Source organism: Mauremys reevesii, linkage group 3 (assembly GCF_016161935.1).
Source record: "Mauremys reevesii isolate NIE-2019 linkage group 3, ASM1616193v1, whole genome shotgun sequence".
Classification (NCBI taxonomy): domain Eukaryota; kingdom Metazoa; phylum Chordata; order Testudines; family Geoemydidae; genus Mauremys; species Mauremys reevesii.
The window spans coordinates 74,802,494-74,827,584 of record NC_052625.1 but is presented as its reverse complement, the minus strand read 5'-3'; the positions used below and the strand labels follow the sequence as shown (position 1 = coordinate 74,827,584).

The window sequence follows — 25,091 nt, the reverse complement described above, 5'->3', positions numbered from 1 at the left end:
TTTTTCTAAAGACATCCATTAACTGAGGACTTCTATTCCAAGTTCCTATTTCCCATCTATGCTTAGGAAACCATTTTACTTCTCTCTTACTTGTAACTCTGGGAGGTCTTTGGTATATTGATCATCATACCCTGTTGCGGTTTTGTGGGGTTTTTTTCCTCTCTTTTGTTTGTAAACATCCCACTGCTTCAGTTTTTAGCAATAAGCTAGGTATAGATGTTAAAGTATATCTAACAATGCACTGGGCTGTTTTATTTATTTTTTGCTATTTAAGGTTGCCTTTCCATATACTTTTATTATTCTTTGCGTAGATTATTTTTTGACAGCCAACTCAGTATTGCCATTGGAATAACTCTTGTAGGGAGAGGAAATGGTGTGCCATATACTAGCAAGTGTAATAGTCTATGAAAGTCAATGATAGTCTAAATGAAGTGCTTTGATCTTATTGAAACAAAGCATTTTGAGAAGATCATATTGATATTTCATTTTGCAGGAACTTTAAAACTTTCAATTGTTATGATTTGGGATGAAAGAGAACTTCACAATGTTAGAATCTCATGCAAAATCCAAGTTTTGACCAGTTTTTCAAAAATATCTTTCTCTGACAAATTACGCAAGTTAGTTGCTGGTGAATTTAGATCCATTGTCAAAGAAGGCAAAGGTTGGATTGCTATGTCTGCTAACCTGGTTGGTTTGCCCTGTCTGCTTTGTCTAGCACCTTTGCTTCAGTAGTATCTAGTAATTTCTGTATTTCCTAGAAGTCTGAATAATAGACTATAATGATGAGAGAGTCTGTAGAGTTTACAGTGAAACTATTCAATGCTCCATAATCTGTCTGGGAATATGATGGGTTTATTCAAAATTTCCTTTTGGTGTTTTTCTTGTATCTCTCCACGTACACACTGTTTGCTGTCAAGATCGTTGATCTCATTGGTTATGTTTTGGTTACATATTACATCTCTCAGGGTGTTTTTAATTTTTTAAAGATTGGCTTCTCTTCTAGACTGGCTTCAGTATATATGGGAGAAGGTGTTGTCGTCTCAGTTTAGGCATGGCAATTTGATTGCCTTTATATACAGTGTTATTTATACTGTGCACTAAGCTCATTTTGTTTCAGTATTCTGTTGTATTGAAGACTCTTCACAGGTGGCTAGCCATCTTCACAAAGTAAGCAGTGTTAATTGTTGCAGTGTGTCTTTGTCCTGCTGTTTGTTCAGACACTTTGTAGTCCTTGCTTTGAAAATGGTACACAGTTGGCTTGCTTGATGTTTTCAATGTATGTATACATTTGCGTTATTTATTTTACTATTACTCTCCAGTAACGCATAAATAGAACCCCTTCCGTTATAACAGAGACTGTGCAAACATTCAGAACGTCATGGTCCCTGCCCCAAAGATCTTACACTTGTTACGTGGAGTTTTTAATCGGATTGTGACAAATAATAAGAGGGACTGAAGGGGTGGAAGGATAGCAGGATCATACAGTTTTGCAGTGTACCTGTGTGCATGCTTGGTGGCTCTGAATCATGTAAAAAAATGTTTTCAGTAATGTCATATATCCCCAACTGCTTCTCAACCTAGCTGTCATTAGTAATTGATTCATATAGATCTCATGGTGACAATGGGTCTTGAGAACATGAACGAGAAGGCTTACAGATTCATTTAGAGAGTATGAGCCATACATAAAGGGCATCATGGAAAGAGACACTGAGACATTTGTAGAATCAGAGAAGTTGGCATTCAGAGCTGGCAACACTGGCAGAGTAGTAGAAATGAGTAAGAAAAATAGACCAGATTGTACAAGCAGAGAGAGAGAGAGAGAGAGTTGTGTAGGGCCTTGAGGTTGAGAATAGGAAAGAAGAAGGATGATACAATAGTTTGGGGATTAGCCTAGGATTTGGAAAACATGGGTTGAGTTCCGGCTATGCCACAGACTTACTGTGTGACCTTGAGCAAGTCACTTAGCTGCTCTCTGCCTCAGATCCTCATGTGTAAAATATTACTTTTCTATCTCACAGGAATGTTGTGAGGATACATACATTAAAGATTGTGAGGTGCTCAGATACTATGGCAGTTGTTGTCATGTAAGTACCTTAGGTTCATAGATGGGACTAGAAACTTTATTTTGATTGATGCAAAACAAATAACCATTGGATGAGAAGGGTAGGGTGCATGGTTACATCAGAGAGATGCATTGGGGAGATGTCATTGGCTGCTGTGCATTGAATGGATTGAAGAGGCATGGAATCGGTATCACGGAGGATAGTGAAGAGGATTTTGCAATAGTCAAGGCAAGAGATTTTTTTTTGGCGGGGGGCGTTATTTTGTGACTGTAATGACTTATTAAAAATACTCTGCATGATTTGATTTTCCTCTGACCCCACCCTAAGCTTTGTTTGCTGGGACAGTCCGATATCATTGTGGAACTGAGCACCATCGTGTCCATGGACTATGACATCCCTGTGAGGGATGCCCAAAGCCCGACACACTAGAACTGTGTAGTTCATCTCAGGCCCTCCCCAGCCACCCAAGAGGAGTTGGTGTTTGTCTGTTTTCACTAGTGAGTTGACCATCATATATGGGATTTTGAGGGATGCTTTACCTCGCAATTCTAGACATTAGAATCATAGAATATTAGGGTTGGAAAAGACCTCAGGAGGTCATCTAGAGACCAACCCCCTGCTCAAAGCAGGTAATGTTGGGTAATGGAACTAGATGCTCAACTATAGTAGTTCTTGTTTATATGATTATTTGAGTTCATAAGTAGAAAATAGTATTGTTGAGGGGACAGGAGGTGGTTTTTATGATCCTTTTACATTATTCAATTTATAATTTTATTTCCTGAAAAAAACATATTTTAGTCTTTTTATGTTGAAAAAATCCTAGTGGGATTTTATAGAGTGATAGGCAGGTATGTATATATGTGCATGTAGGTATATTTAGTTTTCTCAGACAAGGATTTAAAGTTTTGTCATTTTCTCTGGAGTTATATATATATATAATACACACACACACGCTAGGAGCTAATTTCTTTAAATCCTTGTCTGTAGTCTTCTGAGACTGGTTTGTTTTAAGCGGCTCCCTGAAATATGCATGCTCTTCTGCATACCTGTTTTGTTGAAAGTACACAGACCTGGCACCATTGTGTTTGCCAGGCATTCTCTTATCTCAGGCAAGCATTCAAACAAAAGTGTTCTATTGCTCTCTAAGTAATCCATGGGTGATCTTAACGTTGAGGAAGAAGTCAGAACAGGAACTTGTGCCATATTTCTTAGTTCAGAAGCAGACAGTCTCTGAGGCGGGGGCAGGGGTAGTGGAAGATAACCATTGAGTCAAAGTGAATGACTAAAGGGTTGTGGTGTTTGCGTACAATATAAATACCCTAACTTGTAAAAGCAAAAATCAGATACGCAGTTAAATGTAGGTCTATAATACACCTTGTTTTGTGTGTGTGTGTGTGTGTGTGTGTGTGTGTGTGTGTAATATATATATATATATATATAAAAAAAATACCCCACTGGTGTACAAGCTCAAACAATGTGTAGAAATGTGTACGCTGCAGAATCTGAACATTTTTTTCTTTTTATTGATTTTTAATCCTTGATTTACCAAGAAACTTCAGCACATGCACATCTTGAAACATGTTAACAGTCCTATTGAAGCCAATGGGATTATTTATGCTTAAATACATGTAGCGTTAAGAGTGCCTGTTGTAACATTTATTCACAGAATTAATACTATAAGTGATATAAGGTATCACAACGTGGAATATTAAACAAGAACCACTGTTGTATCCCCAAGGAATGTTTGCCACCCTATCATCAGCTGATTTACAGGTGTATTTAAGTTTCAGCTGTTAAATATGTATTTCCTTGTTTTGCTAGTTTTAATTAGACCTTTAATATATTTGACATTTTAAAAAGTTTTTAAATGAAAAGGGAAAACATTGGCATTCAGCTCAATTTTACCATTATTTTGTGCAAAATTCTCAATATATTTTCACATCTTTCACTATCCTCTATAGGACTACATTTTGCATTAATTTGGGGCTTCTAAAACATTTTAGATGGTGGGTACTTGGCAGGTAGGGTAGGAGGGGCAAGGGGATATGTATGTATAAAATATTATATTTGATATGGAAAAACAGAAAAGATAATTTTTATTTATTTGGAAAGTTAGCACATTTCCAAATAAGTTCCCATTCTTTTCATCTGCTAAAACTCTGTCCATACATATGCACTGGACCCTGCTCGTTTAATCAAGATCAATGTTTCTTTATTTATATATTCTTTTATTATACTGTAACTAAAATTAAGTTCCAGACCTGTAAGGGGAAAATGTGATGAGTCCCAGACACTAAGTGGTATCACTGAATGCCTCAGAGCAATGAGAAACAAATGAGTTTGAATTATATTGTCTGTAATCTTGAGGTGTATACACAAAATCACTTAGTGACAGTCAAGGACACTGATTTATAGAGGATCAAGCAATCAGATACTTGGATTCCATCACTGATCACCAGCCTGATCTCTAGAGTAGTTTTGTCCCAGGGTTATTCTGGCTAGCAGACAGATATGTATACAGGAAAAAAAAAAGAAAACAATCAAATAAAGGACAAAATGGCAAACGATAAAATATTGTAGTAAAAGCATTTATTATTACAAGAATCCCTGATGCATAATATTCAGAATACCTGTATAGTTAGAGTGAGTGAGTGTGTGTGTGTGTGTGTGTGTGTGTGTGTGTGGAGAGAGAGAGCAAGAAAACAAATTTTACTTTGCTTTCCAATTACATGGATTGTAAGCTTTTAAAAATAAAAAATGCAGTTTACCAGGTTTTAAATAATTCTATATTAATACATTTATATTCATATTAATTTGGAATGATTCTTCGCTGACCAGCATAAATATGAAATATACCTAGTACCTTTATAGTTTTCCCAGTGATCACAGCAAATCAGTGCACATGTTTATCACATTTTTTTCAGAGGTCAGGTTGATTTGAAATTGCTCTCTGTGTGCAGTTAAGCCAGATTTTTGACATTGAAAAGGTACAGTATGTATGTGGCACCAGCATTGGTTGGGAACAGGAAAGGAATATTTTGTATCTGTACTAAACCTGTCGGCTTAGTGCATAGAAGATTTGACCCTTGTCAGGTGTATTGAAGTTAACTGGCTGATTTGTGGATTAACCAATTTAAGTCTGAAACCAACCAGTGACAGGAATGAGCTCTGTGTGTGGGGTGTGTGTATGTGTGTACAGATTTACAAATTGTTATAATGCTTTCAGTCAGACCATGAAAGTCTGATGTGAAGCTTATCTCTGATCTTTGGCTTTGGCCATACTCATGGGATCGTGTGTGTGTGTTGGGGGAGGGGGTGAATTCTTTAACACTTGTCACCTGGCTCTACCAGGTTCCTAGGCCACAGTCTTAGAAACGGCACTATTCAAGGCATTAATAAAGTTAAAACCCTTAAGCTGTATGACCAGTGGGGTCATAAAAGCTATTGCTGGGTATTGTGTTCAGTGTGTCTTTCACTGCTGGATTATCATCTTGACAACTAATTCTTTTTCACTTTTGTCTTTTTTTCACAGCTGTTGTGAACTTGGACAACTCTGTGGTTGACCTAGAGACCCTTCAAGCCCTCTATGAGAATGTAAGTAATAGGAGGAGGCATAGATACATAGCATACAGTAGTTTCATGTGAAGGTAGTTTTGGTCTGCAACAGGAACAACTCATTACTAAGCTGCACAAACATATTATCTCTTAAGGAAAGTTTTATTTTGTCAAATGTAAATGAAAATTAGGATAAACAGTTGCCCTTTTTTAAATGGCAATCCATTTTGTAATGTGCATTTACATTTTGTAATGTGCATTTATTTTTCAAGTCATTTATATTTATTTTTCAAGTCATTTATATTCAAATATATAATTTTTGCCTTTTAATACACTTGATACTATATTTGACAGGAATAAACATAGAATAAAACTGTTTTTAATAAATATTTATTCCTGTGCTACACCTAAAAATTTTTTGAATACTATATTTCATGGTTTTTCACTTTCACAGGAAATAATGTTTAGTTACTTTAAAGGAAAGGATCATTGAGACCTGTAAAACTTAGTATAGTATACTGAGATCCATAACCATGAGATACTAAATAATTTTGAGAGATTGTATGAAAACTATGCAAGATCAGAGATTTAAGAATAAACCAGGGTATACTCTAAAGCATCCTTGTCCCAGCATTATTCAGACTGTGAAGACAGAAACAGTAGAATCCAGCAGAGCATTTCTGACTTTCACTGCTGCAAAGAGAGATCGAGGGCCACTCATCTCTAGAAGATGCTAACATCAGTATTACCAGAGCAAGGCCTCCAAATTCCCAGAGAGAGCGCAAACAGGCCTTCTGGTTACCCTCAATAGATCCTGGATGTCTGAAGGCATAAATCATTAAGCAGGGGAAATATTCTTGGTATTCCTGGCCAATATATGCAGTTACTTTGTTTTCCCTTAACTTATGACTTTTAAAATATTTTTTAAAATGTGTAGTCCTTTGTCTTTTAAACATAAGCAGGCTGGACCATGCCCATTTATGAAGAACCTGTGGGAGGGTCAGGAAATTGTTTCAGCTTGTGGTGTTTCCCTGAAATCATCTATCTGGCAGGATGAAGTTACATTAAGTTTTTAAGAGCAGGTTAGACAAACACCTGTCAGGAACTAATAGATAATTAGTTCTGCCGCAAGTGCAGGGGACTGGACTGGATGACCTCTCAAGGTCCCTTCCAGTTCTATGATTCTCTGATTAAGTATGGATGGGGTTTCCATACAGAGTAGACAAGAGATCTGACTCCCCTTGAGGGAAGGTATGGAGATATGTTGGTATCTACAGAGGCTTTTTCCTGTTTTCTACACTTTTTGCCAGTGCTTAGTTTGTAATGAAATAGGTGCTGGGGCTCAAGCAATTAGGTGCCAGGGCTTACGCAATGTTTTTACTTTCATAACTGATGTGCCAACCCTAGAGGTGCCAGGGCTCAGCCCCGGCAAGTGCCAGCACAAATTAAGCACTGGTTCTTACCCCTTCTATTCCACAATGACAGCATGATTGTCACAGCAGCTATATTGCCACAGATATGTTCTATCTATCTTAGGTATTTATATGGACCCTGTTACCATAGAATCTGAGCACCTTACAATCTTTAATCCACACAACAAACCTGTGAGATAGGGAGATGCCCTCTGTAATAGTAACTGAGAGACAGAGAGACTACGTGACTTCCCAAGGTCACATTGGAAGACTGTGGCAGAATAGAAATTGAGCTCAGATTGCCCATGTCCTAGGCTAGTGCTGTAACATGGACCATCCTTCCCATCGTTGTCATCCTTTCTGTCTCTGCCCTAGCCCAACACAAACTGTCTTCTTGCTCCATCCTTACAGAGCAGGAACCACACAAAATAAAGGGCAGAATCTAGTAATTTAGAGAAACTCTCATAGACTTTGAGGCCAGAAGGAACCATCATGATGATCTAGTCTGACCTCCTGTACTAGAACCTCATCCATCCACTGCTGCAATAGGCCCATAAACTCTGGCTTAATTACTGCAGTCCTCAACTCTTGATGTAAAGATTTCAAGCTACAGAGAATCCACCATTTACTCTAATTCAAATTGGCATGTCCCCCATGCTGCAGAGGAAGGCAAAACAAAAAAAGGGTCTCTGACAACACACTGGGTTTGCAGGGAGAATGGTGTTGAAGACACCTACTTTTTTCCTAGCTCAGTCTCCTCTCTGCTCTCACACCTGGCTTTTCTCACAAAGACTGCATGCAGGGGTTTTCACAGAGTCAGAATGAAGGAGAGTGATGTTATTTTGTCATCCCATGAAATAATTTTGGTTATTTCAGTTTTCTGCCTTTCAAAAATGTTCTTTCTCTTAGAGAGTGAAATAATAGATAAATATCCAGTACCCTGTCATTTCAGAGAAAAAACATCAATTATATGCTGCCAAAATGTTAACAAAGTGTGTACCCCTTCAGTGTTCCAGTTCATTCAGTCATATATATAGGATGTTTTTTCTGTGCCAAATATTATTTCCTCCAGCAAAATTAATCATTCTAGTATTCTTCTTTCCCTCTCTCACCCACAAAAAATGCATCACTTCCATGATCTTTCCTTCCTTCTTAATCTAATTATTATTCCATCTAGTTATTCTCCGTTCAACTTTCCATGCTTCCAACTCCCCAGCACCTCATTGAGGTTCTTCTTGTTAGCTTCTCTACCAGGTACCTGTTCCTTACACATGATGATGACAGGCAAATTGTCCTGTAGCTTCTGGCTTTGAGTGGCTGGTCATGGGAAAGGTGGATGTCCTACAGTCTCTAGCTGTAGTTGTCCTACTCGGTCCTCTCTGTTGCTGGACTAGGGAATTCCAGGTTCTCACCTGCTTACTAGCTCTGCAGACTCTGAGTGGGCTGGCTCTGGCAGTAGAAGAGAGGTGGACACTCTCTCAGTGTAGCAGCCACTTGACCTGCCTCCTTCCCTCCTCATCCTCCATGAACTGCTGAAGTGGTTGAAAAATGGGTGGGTGTGATTTTTAGTGGTTCTGGAGAGCAGGGGAGGAGACACAGGAGACAGCAAGGGGGGATAAACCCATGGTGTGGCAGCAGTCTGAATGAGAAGCAGACAGTTCAGCCTCAGATGGCTACACGTTTTAAGAAACAGAGCCTGCTATTATTTCTAGTGAGCTCCCACTCCTAACAAAACCAACTCCCACCCACCATGATCACACCACTGTGTACCATTGATGAGTCTTTGGCATTCATCCCAAAATTTAACTGACTACTTTTATATAAAGTAAGATTAAGATTATATGTGTGTCTCTTTCACTGCTTTACGTCAGGTTATGTTTTCAAGGCTGTCTTCACAAACAAATGGGGCTAGAAACATTTATACTGAAACCTAAGGATTTTTCCATCTGACTAACAAGGGACTTATACCAGTCCCTTAAAGCTCATCTGTGAAACACTGTATTGGTTACCCTTAATCTTTTCAATTGGCTTACATAACAAAATAACATTATGGCAGTATGCCTTTGATATTCCCTGTACCTGATACAGGGAATACCTAGGGAACAGTGCAGCCACTGGGGGAATGTTATATATTTATTTCAAGCACAACTGAGTATTTGAGAGCGACTGCAGTACATTGCTCAAGTTGAGAAATAAGATGCGTATTAAGAGAACTCAGGTGTATACTAACTAATGTTGGCAAGGGGGAAGGGAATAGGTATTTTTTGAGGCAGTGTGGTCTAGAGTATGGGCTTTAGACTGAGACCCAAGAAACCTGGATTTAAATCTGGGCCCCACCATTGACCTGTTGTGTGACCTGGGGCAAGTCACTTCACTTCTCTATGCTTCCCATCTTTTTTCTGTTTTGTCTATTTAGATTGTAAACTCTTTAGCACCTGGACTGTCCCTTACTATACAGTACTTTTGTACAGCACTTAGTAAAATGGGGGCTGACCTCTGTTGGGGATAGTAGGTAGCATTGTAATACAAATAGTAATTTTAGGTATCTGATGGTACCAGACTAGTTGATAGTTTGAATCTCCCCTTATTTCTTAGCTACACTCTGTATCTTCTAGATATTTTTTTTAAAAAGAGTAGTTAACTTACGTGCCTCCTTACCTTACTTTGCACACACTAAATTAATTCTTAGTTCTGAAGATTTTTTTTTGTCAGATAGTTAAGTATCACTGTGCTAGTCCTCAGCCATTCTATTTGATCTCTGTGAAACATATGGGAGCATTTGTTTTACAATCTTTCTTCAGAATGTAATTTTTCCTGATTGCATATGTTTGGCATGCTGCTTTCCCTTCTAGATGTGAATGAAGTTTGGGCAGTCTCCAGATCTAAACACACCCTAATTTCAAAAACCACAGTCCTGAGGGCTCAATTCCTGTTTACTGAGGAATTAAAGCTTTCTTAAACCCACATAGTTACTAAATACATCTTTAGTGATTTTTTTTTAACCAGCATTGCAGTTAGATGGTAAAGTCTTTATTAGTGGATCACTGTATAGTATCTACACTTTGTTAAACTGTTGTAAAGTGAAGTGCTTTGAGATCTACTGATGAAAAGCGCTATATATGAGTTAGGTGACATTACAGTATAACCTCAGAGTTACGAACTGACCATTCAAACACACCTTATTTGGAACCGGAAGTACACAATCTGGCAGCAACAGAAACAAAGAAAACAACAACAACAATAAAAAGCAAAAACACTACAGTACTGTGTTAAATGTAAACTACTAAAAAAAAGGGAAAGCAGCATTTTTCTTCTGCATAGTGAAGTTTTAAAGCTGTATTAAATCAGTGTGCAGTTGTAAACTTTTGAAAGAACAACCGTAATGTTTTGTTCATAGTAACCAACACTTCAGTTACAAACAACCTCCGTTCCCCAGGCATCCATAACTCTGAGGTTCTACTGTATTGTTGTTATAGCTATTGGAGAGGGGATTCTATTTCATATTTATTAACATGTTTTCAACAGAAAGTGTCTATCAAAAGAGCTCCAACTATCAGTGATATTTCCACATTCATCTTAGTTTAACCTACTATAAAAACAATGTTGTTTGTCAGAATCTATTTCTCAAAAACATAATTCCAAATTTGAAACATGATACATAAATAATAGCTCAAGATAAGCCAACAGTTTCATTAAGAAGGCAGTTTATCTCTCTCACACACACAATCCCCCAATTAAGATAAATCATGTGTGGCAGAAAGAATCTGAGATTTCTAGTTTTACTTCTCAAGGTTTGTGTTTCACTTACAATCTTATAGCACTTCAGTATTCTTTTCCTAGCACATTAGTTATCATAACATGAACTTTGATTTGGGAAGAGGGTGCTGTACATGTCAGATGAAACAGAATCCTTAATTATGTTTACCTTGCTGCTTTTGTGAAATGGGGTGTGTGTGTGTGTGTGTGTGTGTGTGTTTAATAATTGAGAAGTAGCAGCATTTCCACAGTTAATGGGAGTGGATTGCAACCTTATGAATTCCTACTTTATCACCCCTTGTAACTTTGGCTTGAAAATTGTAAGATTTACTATGGAGGCAAGGAAGACATTTCTGAAAAATCTGAAGAAATGTGGTCAAAATAGTTTGTTGCAAATGATTAAAATATTATTCTGGTTTGAAATTTTGAATGTCACTTTGTCTCCCTCTTACTCAAATGACTTTACAGTTTCATTTTCTTGAAAGTTCATGTGACCACTATATTTTTTTAATTGTAATGGTAATTCATTGAATTTACTATTTTTTGTTCTGGATAATTAAGGTCCATTCATTTTAGTGGAAATTATGGATGTGATCCCGCTCCCATTAATGTCAAAGGGAGTTTTTGGCATTGACTTCAGTGGGTGCAGAATCCTGCACTGTGTATCTATAAGCATATTAACTTCTGCTGGCTAGGAGAAGCTCAGACAGCACATTTGAGACCTGCAGTCTGATATCTATCAGCTATTTTCCATTAGATTATAGAAGTAAAGGGATGTGATTTTGGAGCTGACACTTTAGGGTGTCCAGGGAGGGATGCGATGTTTTGTTAAGGACAAAAGGGCAGCCTCTCAGCAGTTAAAGTTGCAGTCACTGTGCCATTATCTGAAATCATCATGCTTTCAAATCTTTAAGGTCAAGCCTTATCAACAGATAGAACATTTCTGGAAAATAATTACTGAGAGACAACTTTTTGAAATTTTTGCCAAGTGCCTATTTTTTTGTCCCTGTAGCCATGCAATGAAATCACTTTAAACCCCAACACCTGAAATGTAGGTGGGATTTTAACTCTGGTTGCTGCAGAAGATGCTTTTGAAGGGCAGGTATAATAACCTATTTGCAATATTAACTTTATATGAAAACTGGACTGAGTTATGTCAATGAAGCAGATGGAGAAAAAAAATATAAAGAATATTTGCATTTTCAACCTCTGAACAAGCCATATCAAAATTGAAAAGAATTTAAGTTTCCAGTGGAGATTAAAGGTCACCCTGTATTCCCTACCAGAATATTGCACTGATTTAAGCTTAAGACACTTGATAAAAGTTATGTAGGAAGTTGTGGCCAAGGTTGAACTAGAACACTCATGTCTAAGATGATCTCCTGGACCATCATGCCCCTCATACAAATTAGTTGAACCTCTGTACTTAAATGGGGATAAATAACCCTCCCATTTAACCCATTTGTAAAGTGCTTTGCATCATATAGAGATGAATAAGCAGTGGGCGACACACAATAGTATTAGCTGTATATTTCAGAAGAGGTAATTAGGGCACAGAGCAGTTAAGTGATGTGGCTGGGAGGCACTGTTACTTAATGGGCTATACATCTTGGCTGTAGTACCAAAAAGTGTGGGTTCCAACTGTATAAATAATTTATTTTTTAAAAAGCCCACATAAACAAAACTCTTCTGTTCATCACTAACCAGGAAGATTCTCTACATAGAATCATAGAAAATTAGGGTTAGAAGGGACTTCAAGAGGTCATCTAGTCCAATCCTGTGATGTATACATCTATACACATTTTACTTAAACAATTTTATACCTCAACATATATTTGTTCAGGTTAATTTTTACTTTTTGTTATGTTAGAAAATGGTGAATAACCCATTTCTTAATTACTAGATAATTTTTGACTCTTGATTTGTTTCAATCTGCATTTGGATGGAAATTGGAATGGAATTAAAATGCACAAAAATGTTTAAACAGTTTTATTTCATTAATATAAAAAATCTCAAAAGTGCTGGATACGTATGGAGGGAGGGAAGGTAAGTTTAAGTATGTTTTAAATGCAAAAATTGTTTTAGTAAACAAAGGAAGTATTAACTGTAGTTAGTGAGTTGATGGATTTTTTCTGGTCACCATGGGCCAGATTTTCCAAGGTATTTGGGAGCCTCAGGATGCAAATAGGCACCTAGTGTGGAATTTCAAAAGTACCCAAGCAGGTTAGGTTAGTTTTAGAATTTGTAAAGCTCATCCTCTCCCATCTGGTGGTGGTTCATATATTGAAAAAGGAAAACAAGTTTTCTTGCTTTTTCAACTCCCGGTTGGTTTCTCAAGTATGAATGAAATAGTCCAAATGAAGAAAACATTCTTTCTGCTAAACTGAAACCAAAAGTAATTAAGGCAAAAGCTTTTCCCCACAAAAGAAACAAAGTACTTACAATTGGGGAAAAATGGAAATACCTGTATATGTTCCATTGTGAAGACTGAAAAACACAGATACTTAATGTACAACATGACATATTTGTAAAACTTGAGTTAATCTCAGTAGTTATGTTTTATCCTGTTTCTGTATATAGTACAAAACAAAGCACCCTTTAACTCATCAAAACTTGAGGAGTGCTCATTGATGCAGCATATATTTTGTTTTATTTTAATATTGTAAATGTAGGCCTTAACATCAAATGAAACTTTAAACAGGTTTATTTTTAAAAAGAAAAATTATATACATTTCAAAAAGGAATATATATATGTATATGTGTGATTTAATTAAAAATCTGATTTTTTTTTGTATCATCCATTTCTAGAAACCCTGAGAGATATTTACAATGGAGCCATGTGGTTTCAAGTTAATGGCTTTGCTAAAATTAATGCCACTTTTTGATCCAAAGTCACATCATCTCTTCAGGCACACATGTTATATTCACAGTAGACTATATTGCTTCAATCATTTGAAGTTGTCTGGTACTTTCTGCTAATGTTTTGTTGACCTTAGCAGAAAGCATATAACTAAGGATAACAGTCCCCACCCTGAAGCCTAATGTACAATATTAGCGGAGCTGAGCCTGAATCAAAACTCTGATCCCCTGTGGCCTGATATGCAGTTAAAACTTAGATTAACATAGCTATGGCACTCAGGGGTATGAAAAATCCACACCCCCGAGGACTGTAGCTCTGCCAACCTAATCCTTGGTGTAGACACAGCTAGGGTGACGGAAGAAGGCTTCCATCTCGACCTAGCTACCGTCTTTGGGGAGGTGGAGTTCCTACAGTGATGGAAAAACCCCTTCCATCGCTGTACTCTGCGTTAACACTAATGCACCATAGCTTTGTGGCTCTGGTCATTCTAGTGATTCCTGCAGAGTAGTGTAAACAGTTTGGGACAGGAACTATGATTAATTGTAGTCTTGTGAAGAAGGAACTGCTTGTCTTAATACCTTCAGTAGGGTTTTTTCAAGCAAATTTCTCTGCATCAGTACCTCATAACACCTTAGAATACATTCTCATTCCAAAGGCTAAAAATGCCAAGCTGTTAGAGGATCAACATTTCTCCTTAGTTTGTCTGTCATCACTTCTCTTTTTCTTGCTAACAGACATGCCTTTTGAGGGTACAATTCCTTCTTGGTTAAGCTGATCAACTGGAAAACATGCATTTTAAAATACTCCATCATTGTAAAGCTGTATACCATAGCAGTGAGACAGGCGATGATACTGGGTACTCCTATAGCTCCTCAGATGTGTAACCCCCACAGCACAAATCTTTCTGGAGCTTCTTTTTTACCAAATGAAATGCTATCAAAGGGATTTTGAATGCTAGACTAGAGAAGCAAACTAAACATATCAGTTTTCCACATTATTATGTTGTTAAAATATAGGATGATATAATTAAATATTTTTGTACACTAGATGAGTAAAAGCTACTTATTTTCTGAGTCCTGCTCCTCTGGGACAGACTGATGGGTAAACTCTCACATAGTTTATTAATATGGAAGTAGCGAGGCATGGAAGGAAAGACTGAAAGGATTCTGATTTACAACCTGCAGAGACTTGCTAAGACCTCTAAAGCTTTAGAGCCTACAAGTCGACCCAGTTCTACTTCTTGTTCAGCCAATTGCTCAAACAAGTTTGTTTACATTTATGGGATATAAGCTCATTTCTTATTTACAATGTCACATGACAGTGAGAACAGGTATTCACATTGCACTTTTGTAGCCGGCATTGCAAGGTATTTACGTGCTAGATATGCTAAACATTCATATGCCCCTTCATGCTTCAGCCACCATTCCAGAGGACATGCTTCTATGTTGATGATGCTTGTTTTTAAAAAAAATGCATTAATTTAATTTGTGATTTAACTCCTCGGGGGGAGAATTCTATGTCTCCTGCTCTGTTTTACCCACATTCTGCCATGTATTTCATGTTATAGCAGTCTTGGATGATGGCTCAGCACATGTTGTTCGTTTTAAGAACACTTTCACAGCAGATTTGACAAAACACAAAGAAGGTACCAATGTGAGATTTCTAAAGAAAGCTACTTGACCCAAGGTTTAAGAATCTGAAGTGCCTTCCAAAATCTGAGAGGGATGAGGTGTGGAGCGTGCTTTCAGAAGTCTTAAAAAAGCAACACTCCAATGCACAAACTACAGAACCCGAACCACCAAAAAAGAAAATCAACATTTTGCTGGTGACATCTGACTCAGATGATGAAAATGAACATCTGAAGGACTACACTGCTTTGGATAATTATTGAGCAGAACCCATCATCAGCATGGACACATGCCTTCTGGAATGGTGAAGGGACATATGAATCATTACCACATCTGGAACCTAAATATCTTGTGACACTGGCTACAAAAGTGCCATGCAAACACCTGTTCTCACTTTCAGGTGACATTATAAACTAGAAGCTGGCAACTCCTGAAAATGTGTACAAACTCATTTGTCTGAGTGATTGACTGAACAAGAACTGAGTGGACTTGTAGGCTGTAAAGTTTTACATTGTTCTATTTTTGACTGCAGGTTTTTTGGTACATAAGTCCACATGTGTAAGTTCAACTTTCATGATAAATAGATTACACTACAGTACTTGTATTAAGTGAATTGAAAAATACTATTTATTTTGTTTTTTACAGTGCAAATATTTGTATTAAAAATAAATATAAAGTGAGTGCTGTACACTTTGTATTCTGTTGTAATTGAAATCAATATATTTGAAAATGTAGAAAAAATCCCAAAATATTTAAATAAATGGCATTCTATTATTATTTAATAGTGCGATTTAATTTTTTTAATCGCTTGAGATCTCTACTTCTGACCTGTCCTCTCCCTATTGACTTCTATCAGAGTCAGCAAGCAAGGCTTGTAGTGTTTAAAGTATCCAGCACTAAACTGTGTGTGTTAAAGCAGCTGGAATTGGCAGTGTCTCCAAAATAAGTTCTTGGTCACAAAATGAAGGGTACTTTCAGATAACATTATAATGTGTCCTTTCTCAGAGAGGATAGCTGGCTTATGAGGACCACTTTCTTTGATGTAGCAAAAAATTCAGAGTAATGTAATAAAGAAAATCTTAGGATCTGTGGCATTTAGGCACACAAAATGGTCTAGCAATGCCATCTGTGGTGATAATGCATTATCTTTCCTTCACTCCACGCTAAAAACGTTAATTGTGACCTAGGGTGACCAGATGTCCTGATTTTTATAGGTACAGTCCCGACTTTTGGGTCTTTTTCTTATATAGGCTCCTATTACCCAGGGGCGGCTCCAGGCCCCAGCACACCAAGCGCGTGCTTGGGGCGACATGCCACGGGGGGAGCTCTGCCGGTCGCCGGGAGGGTGGCAGGCGGCTCCGGTGGACCTCCCGCAGGCGTGCCTGTGGCGGGTCCGCTGGTCCGGTGCCTGCGGGAGGTCCACCAAAGCCGCGGGACCAGTGGACCCTCCGCAGGCACACCTGCGGGAGGTCCACCGGAGCCACCTGCCGCCCTCCCGGCGACCGGCAGAGCACCCCCCGCGGCATGCCATCCTGCTTGGGGCGGCGAAATGTCTAGAGCAGCTCCTGCTATTACCCCCCACCCCGTCCCGATTTTTCATACTTGCTCAATACAATTAATATTAACAAGGGGAAAGGAATACAAGCCAAAATAGGTTAAAATATTTACATAAGTTAGGTGTATTCAGGTTGGCAGGGCCTGATGAAAATCACCCTAGTGTGCTCAAGGAACTAGTTTAAACAAACTCAGAAGCGTTAGCAATTATCTGCAATAAATCATGGAGGATAGGTGAGATTCCAAAGGACTGAAGAAGCTAAAATCTAGTACCTGTCTTTAAAAGGGTGACCAGAGAACTATGGACCAGTTAAGGTATCTTCAATATCTGTAAAATTACAGGAACAAATTATTGATCAATCAGTTTGTAGGCACCTGGAGGATAATAGGGTGGTGAGCATGCTTATAGGTGCTTATATCCAGCATGGATTGTTCAAGAACATATTATGGCAAACCAACCTAATTGTCTTCTTTGATGGGATTACTGGCCTATTGATGGGGGGAAGCAGTAGATGTGTGATGATATGATTTTAGAAAGGCTTTTGACACAGTGCCACATGACCCTTTCATATGGAAATTAGGGAAATGCGATCTAGATTAAATTACTGTAACATGGGTGCATAACAGGTTGAAAAACTGTAGTCAGAATAGTTACCAATGGTTTGCTGTCAAAGTGAGAGGGTGTATCTAGTGGGATCCCAGAGAGATCTGTCCTGGGCCCAATACAATTCATTATTTTCATTAATGACTTGGACAATGGCATGGAAAGCATACTTATAAAATCTGCAGATGACACGGGCTGGGATGGTTTGCAAGCACTTTGGAGGTTAAGATTAGAATTCAAAATGACCGTGACAAATTGGAAAACTGGTCTGAAATTCAATAAAGACAAGTGCAAAATACAAACTTAGGAAATAAAAATCAGCTACAAAATGGGGAATATCTGGCTAGGCAGTAGTACTGCTGAAAGAGATGTTTGGATTATAGTGGATCACAAATTGAATGTCAGTTGCAAAAAAGGCTAATATTCTCTGGGATGTATCAACAAGGCTGGTGTATATAAGACGGGAGAGGTAATTGTTCAGCTCTATTCTGTGCTGGAGGTGAGGTCTCGGCTAGAATATTGCATCCAGTTCTGGGCACCACACTTTAGGAAAGATGTGGACAAAGCAGAGAGAGTCCAGAGGACAGCTACAAAAATGATAAAAGGTGTAGAAAACCTGATCTTGAAGGGAAAGGTTAAAAAAAAACCTTGACATCCTTAATCTCGAGGAAAGAAGACTGAGCTGGGACCTGATAAATCTTCCAATACATTAAGGGCAGTTATTTAGAGGACCGTGATCAGTTATTCTCTATGTCCACTGATGGTAGGACAAAAAAGTAATGGGCTTAATCTGCACAAGGGAGATTTATATTAGATATTAGGAAAAACTATAAAGATAGTTAAGTACTGAAACGTGTTACCAAGGGAGGTCATAGAATCCCCATCCCTAGGAGTTTTTAAGAACAGGTTGAACAAACACTTGTTGGGTAGTCTAGACATACGTGGTCCTGCTTCAGAGTGGGGCATGGACTAGCTGACCTCTTGAGGTTCCGTCCAGCTCTGTATTTCTATGATTCTATGATAATTAATGCATAGGTGCTAAAGGCCAATGCCAGTAGCCATAGCTCCTGCAGCCAGTTGCTTACATCAATTCCTTGGGTTTCACTTATATAAAAAAGTGTGTGTCTAGCCCTTATGGTTGTGAAGAAAAACTTGAATATGTGACCTTAGCGTAGCTGATGCAGTGTGATGTCTTCAGGCAGCCTGAAAAAAATAACTCTGAGAGGAGTGAAGTGCCCTATTTGTGTCTATAAGTGCAAACTCACTGATGTGGGGTCTCTTGCCAACAGCACTCGAGCAGAGGGTTGTGGGTGTGGCAGAAAGAGAAGTGTGTGGTAGGCCTGGTGTACTCAAGCAGATATACCTTAACATCTGGGATCTAAATATTTTTTGAGTGGGTCACCTGATACCATTCCTGATGCCCTGAGGGGAAGCAAAACACTCCTGCCTGTTGAGGAGGAGAGAAGGTGGTGAGCATTTGCTGCCCCTGTCATTCTGAAATAATAGGGTAGGGACCTCTGCTGCAGTCATTCCAAGTGTGGGAAATAGGGTCATGACACAATGGAAAAGCCGTGTGTGTGTGTGTGTGTGTGTGTGTGTGTGTCCATGGTGTGCATCGAGCCCAGATTGCCTTAATACAGCTATGGAAACATCTGATGAACCTCCTAGGGATATTATTTTGTGTCAAAACTTGATTCACTGGCCCCAGTATCATGAGAGATCCCGTCAACAACTTCTCCTTGGGGCAGGGGTAGATAGTGACAGTCTAGAAAGCTACATGTGCTCTACCACTCCCAAATCAGTAAGGAATCACTTGACTAAAGCCTTAAACAGAATGAACACTGTCAGAGAAACCTCATCCAAGACTCAAATGGATTCTGTTTTCTAAAATAAGGACTTCCAGGTAGGGAAATCCACAGTGCAAGGTATCATACAGTAGACCCTTAGTCTACACCCTGGAGATAAAGGCTGTCAAATTACCCTTGACAAACCTTATCCCCCTCTCCCAGAAGTGTTGAGGTACACTACACATATACAATACTGCTGTTGTATTGTACGTAATCAGAAAGGTAGCCAAGAACCAAGCCTGCTGTTGAAAAAAGACAGTGGATCTCTTTGCTCAGGCAGAGAATATCTTATCCATTGGAGCCCTTCATGTTCAAAAGAGACTACTAGGAGGCTGTTTGAACAGAACAGATCCTGTGCCTATGGGAACAGTCCCTGACATTCCAACTGGTTGGGGAGCATTGGGACACGTGGCATTGGACCTCTCCAACATCAAGTGGTCTGCAAAAAAATTCTACAGCAGATTTTTTTTTTTCAATAAGGTGGCCCAAATGATGGATCTGGGATAACTTTTCAATCACCTGGCCATTGACTCATATATACATTTTACTCTCCACCTGATGAGAAATTATTCTTAAAAAGTTAATCTAATTCTTCTGGCTCCAAGTTGACTGACAAAATTGTGACACTATAAATCATCTATTTAGAGTCCTAGTGTTCTCCTTCCAAACTTGTTAATGCAGGACACATTAAGGTACTCAAGTCCTGCTTGTCTTTTGGTTTTGGCCCTTCATGGGAGGGGAGGATGCTAAGAATGGTTGTGTGTTGAAGTGTTGGTTGGTTCCCCTGTTGTCTTCAACGTCCCATACTATATGTTAATATATAGACACTTTTTCCTCCTAGGGTAAAGATAAGTACTTACTACTTTCCCCTATATATTACACTTTTGTCAGGAGGTACAAACACATATTAAAAATCGTCATGAAGCCAAAAAGAAAAATTCCACCCAATAATGCAGCAATGTAGCTAGGAAAATTAATTGTAACATTAGAATGAATATAGAAAGATTTGCGACCTATAAAATATCTCTGTCTCCCCTTAACAGGAATATTGCAAAAAAGACCACACGCCCTAATACAGGGTCATCCAAGGAACTAACATTGAGAAGAAAAATGAGATTTAAATGTGATTGCAGTGGGTTATTTTTTAAGATATAGTGAGATTCATTATACTCCAGGAAAAAAAATTCCATGGTTGTTTATTCATGTATTGTGTCCTGTATGATACTTGCATTTAAATCTGCTCAATAATACATTTTGTTGTTCCATTCCTTTTTCAAAATCCTGAATAAAAGTTAAGTGACACTAAACAATATGAACTCCTTTGATTTAGTTAAAAATACAGTATATGTAGATATACATCAAATTGCATTCAAATGCAACCCAACTGATTTTTGAATGAGAAATATCACTTAAAAGGGAAATACTTTGATCTTGGAGACTTTATAAACAGCCAAAAGAAAAGGGAGAGGAGGGCAGGAAGAAAAAGTATTGTCTCAATGCATACTTAAATGAATAAATCTTTTGCAGATTACTAATAGTCAATAATGTTTGGAAAATTCAGAGATGTTCTGTTTTGAATCAAACATATTTACACTTAAAATGAATTAAGTAGTTTGACCATGAACAGATGCTAAAAAGTAAAGTTTAAAAAAACGTGATTTGTTACAAGGGCATAATTATTTGTAAAGCTTAATTGTCTAGCTTTTGAATAAACACTTTTTAATTTTTGTTTGCTTGTTTTTTCCAGAGAGCACAATCAGATGAACTGGAAAAAATAGAAAAGCACGGCAAATCATCCAAAGAGAGGGAGAATGCCAAATCTTTGGACAAACCTGAACAGTAAGGACACTGTCTTCAACAGAACAAGTTTCCTGGGAGATGCGTATGCTGCATTCTTTAGGGAAACTTAATGTGCTCTAGTAACCTAACTAGAAGTGTTACGAAGAAGCAAATAGAAGTGAAAAACCTTCACTAACTAAACTAAATCATTTTCTTTAATCATTCCTCCAGGTTTCTTTATGAACTCTCACTAATCCCCAACTTTTCAGAACGAGTATTTTGTATCCTGTTCCAATCAACATTTTCAGAAACCATTTGCTCTATCCATCGCAAACTTGAATTGCTACAGAAACTGTGTGAGGTAGGTTCTGGTCCGTATAAAGGTAGAGCTAGATTTTCTGATATTTAATCTTTCTTGTTCAGCTGTACTCATATTTCAAAAGTTTTTCTTTTATTTACTTTAAGCACTCATTAAATTTGAGGGATAGCAGTCCTGCAGAATGGAACATTTTATGATTGTGCTCCAAGATCAAAGCAAATTTTAAAATTGGCTTTCGCTGCTGAACTATAACATCACGAGTTTGCAGCCAATACACATCAGCCTCTAGAGAATACTGTAACTTCTGCTTTTGCCAAAGCAAAATCTTCCATCATCATAGTTACTGTCTCACTTCTTGCACTTTCCAAACGAGTGCCATTTTAGCTCATTTTGAGTGCATGCTTTGATTCTGAACATGTTTGTTCAATAGATCTGGAATATCTGATCTATATGAGCTGTCTCCTTAACAGATAAAAGGTCACATATTTAAATTAATACTATGCAAATTTCTTAAACCTCCTTATTAAAGAGAAATAATGCCAATTCTGCTGTTTGTGATGTGTCTTGAAAAGGTTGCTGTAAAATTAGTACTAAATCAATAGCTTTGTTGAAGTAATGCAGAGTTCGTTTTTCATAACCTAGTGCTTGTAAGAAATATTTAAATACTTAGGATAAATTTAAACTTTATACAATGGGCATTTTAAAAAACAATTACTTCTTCCTATTAGAAATATGTGTTCCCTAAGGCCCCAGTCCAACAAGTTGCTGCATATTTATTGTTTTTGCAGAACTGATTGCAGGACCAAAGTAAATGCACCGCTTGGGAATACCATGGTGTGCTTAGAAAGTACTGTAGCCTCTTCCTGAATGGTCAATCTGTTGTTATACCTCAGACTTTCTTTCTGCATAAATAGGGCCCTACCAAATTCACGGCCATGAAAAATGCGGCACATATCGTGAAATATGGTTTCTCCTGTGAAATCTGTATAGTATAGTAAAAGTACACACAAGACCAGATTTCGCGGGAAGACCAGTGTTTCTCAAACTGGGGGTCCCCAGCAAAAGAGGGCTGGGGGAGGGGAGTCACAAGGTTATTGTAAGGGGGTTGTGGTATTGCCACTCTTACTCTGCACTGCCTTCAGAGCTGGGTGGCTGGAGAGTGGTGGCTGCTGGCCAGGTGCCCAGCTCTGAAGGCAGCGCCCTGTCAGCAGCAGTGCACCATGCCACCCTTACTTCTGAACTCCACTTCCTTCAGAGTTGTGTCAGGACCCTACAGTTACAACACCATGAAATTTCAGATTTAAATATCTGAAATCTTGAATTTTAGAATTTTTAACATCCTATGACTGTGAAATGGACAGTGAATTTGGTAGGGCCCTATGCATAAAGAATGTAGTAACTTGAAACCTACAAATACCATTTTTCCCTCAAATACCCGTTTTGAGAGTAATTAAAATGACTAAAATTGCTAAAATTAGAGTGAATTTAATTTGCTGCAAGTTGTCATTATTGCTTTAGATTTGAGTGTCCCTGATATGAGTGTGATGTTCTCCAAAATTACAGCTACAGTGTAAAATGCAACATCAAACTGCAATCTAAAGCTTGTAACTATTCTGTTAATTATTGATATCCATACTTACTTAATATTTTTCTTTAACTTCTTAAGGATTTTAACTGAGATTTTATATATATATATATATAATCATCTCCTGTTTTTTACAGACATTGAAAAGTGGGTCAGGAGTTATGCAGGTTCTGGGTTTGGTTCTCGCATTTGGAAATTACATGAATGGTGGAAACAGGACACGGGGACAAGCAGATGGGTTTGGATTGGACATTCTTCCAAAGCTGAAAGATGTTAAGAGCAGTGTAGGTATATTGACTGTAGAACAATATTCCATTCTTTATGAACAGAGTGCTGCTTTACGCTCTTTTCTTAATAAATGTTTTCCATACCTCATATAAAGTTAAAGCTACTACACTTCTATCTCGATATAACGCGACCCAATACAACACCAATTCAGATATAACGCGGTAAAGCAGTGTTCGGGGGGGGAGGGGCAGGGGCAGGGCTGCGCACTCCGATGGATCAAAGCAAGTTCGATATAATGCAGTTTCACCTACAATGCGGTAAGATTTTTTGGCTCCTGAGGACAGCGTTATATCGAGGTAGAGGTGTATCAGACAGAAATATTTATCAGTGGATACATTCAATTGCACTTAGAGTGAATTCATTTGTAGAACCGTTTGGAAATGAATCTGCCTTCTCTATCGCTATTAAACTGATGAACAAATCAGTGTCTTAAATTAGAAATTGTCTTACTTCCTGACTTAGTGTACATTTGAATCTCCACATGCTGCATATTTATGGTTTTTATATTCAGTGAGTGTTTTCGTCAATATAATTAATTTTTACTCTTTAAAATCATATATGTTTCAGAAGTGGAAACTGTTGTAACAAAAAACAGTTCCAGTAAATACTGATTTTGGAGTATTTGGGAGAGAGAAAAGAGAGAAAAATGACGGAGTAGGTGTTATAGTTCCCATATAAAATACCTAATACTGGGAACCCTAATATCTAAAATGTGATGTGTTTCCTATACTGGTAAATTGGATGATCCAAGATTCATCATATGAATCTGCCAGGCCTGTATATACAACACAGAGAGTCACTGGGCTGTGGAACAGTTTCATGAAAGAAATGGTACGATGGCAAGTATCCTATTATTAAAGCTGCCTAGCATAGCCATTTGGGTGAAGATGATAAGCAAGGCAAAGGCACTATACACCCATGGTTATGGCACTGACTCCTGGAGTGAGCTGATTATATCAGAAACTCCACTTTCATTTGAGAAAGCAAAGTAAGTTTCAAGTCTTCATGGTTGTGAAGAAAAGCTCGAAAATATGACCTGAGTATAACTGTGATAGGATGTCTGCACAGAGAATGAAATATTGTATTTCATTTAAGGCCCCAAATCAGCAAAGTAGTTAAGAACCTTTTTTCCTTTAAGCACTTCCTTAAGACCATCCCAATTCAGCAAAGAACTTAAGGGTGTGTTTTGCTTTTAACAGCATAATTCAGTAAGGAATATTAGCTTCCATTCAGAATTCCCTTGCTCTTCTAGAATAAAGGTGCTTTAATTGCAGCTTTTTTTAAAAAAAGTTAATAGATTTTACTACAGGTTTTCTCAAACAGGGGTCGCCGCTTGTGTAGGGAAAGCCCCTGGCAGGCCGGACCGGTTTGTTTACATGCCCCATCCACCAGTCTGGCCGATCACGGCTCCCACTGGTTGCGGATCACTGCTCCGGGCCAATGGGAGCTGCTGGAAGTGGCGTGGGCTGAGGGACAAACTGGCCGCTGCTTCCAGCAACTCCCACTGGCCAGCAACATCCACGGCCAGTGGGAGCTGCGATTGGCTGGACCTGCGGACGGGGCAAGTAAACAAACCGGCCCAGCCTACCAGGGGCTTTCCCTGTTTGAGAAACCTTGCTCTACTATACTTTAAATATGACATAGCAACATAATAAAATTTACCTTTATTATTTTGTTCTTTCTACAGGATAATAGCAGAAGTCTTCTATCATATATTGTCTCATATTATTTGCGTAATTTTGATGAGGTGAGTAAGTTATCTTTGCAAATTTAAATAAAATTAAATAAACTAATTATTAAAACTTGTATTACCTTATATTGGTTAAGAATACTTTAATCTG

General features: G+C 38.1%; 1 protein-coding gene across 3 annotated transcripts in view; it reads left to right on the top strand.

Moving 5' to 3' along the window:
- FMN2 (formin 2) overlaps positions 1 to 25,091 on the top strand; it is a 244,166-nt gene that overhangs the window by 139,761 nt on the left and 79,314 nt on the right. For all 3 annotated transcript variants that reach the window (XM_039532227.1, XM_039532225.1, XM_039532226.1), the window contains exons 9-13: positions 5,596 to 5,657; positions 21,027 to 21,118; positions 21,290 to 21,419; positions 23,100 to 23,246; positions 24,938 to 24,997. In XM_039532227.1, the coding sequence (XP_039388161.1) occupies positions 5,596 to 5,657; positions 21,027 to 21,118; positions 21,290 to 21,419; positions 23,100 to 23,246; positions 24,938 to 24,997 (491 nt within the window). The remainder of the gene's footprint in view (positions 1 to 5,595; positions 5,658 to 21,026; positions 21,119 to 21,289; positions 21,420 to 23,099; positions 23,247 to 24,937; positions 24,998 to 25,091) is intronic.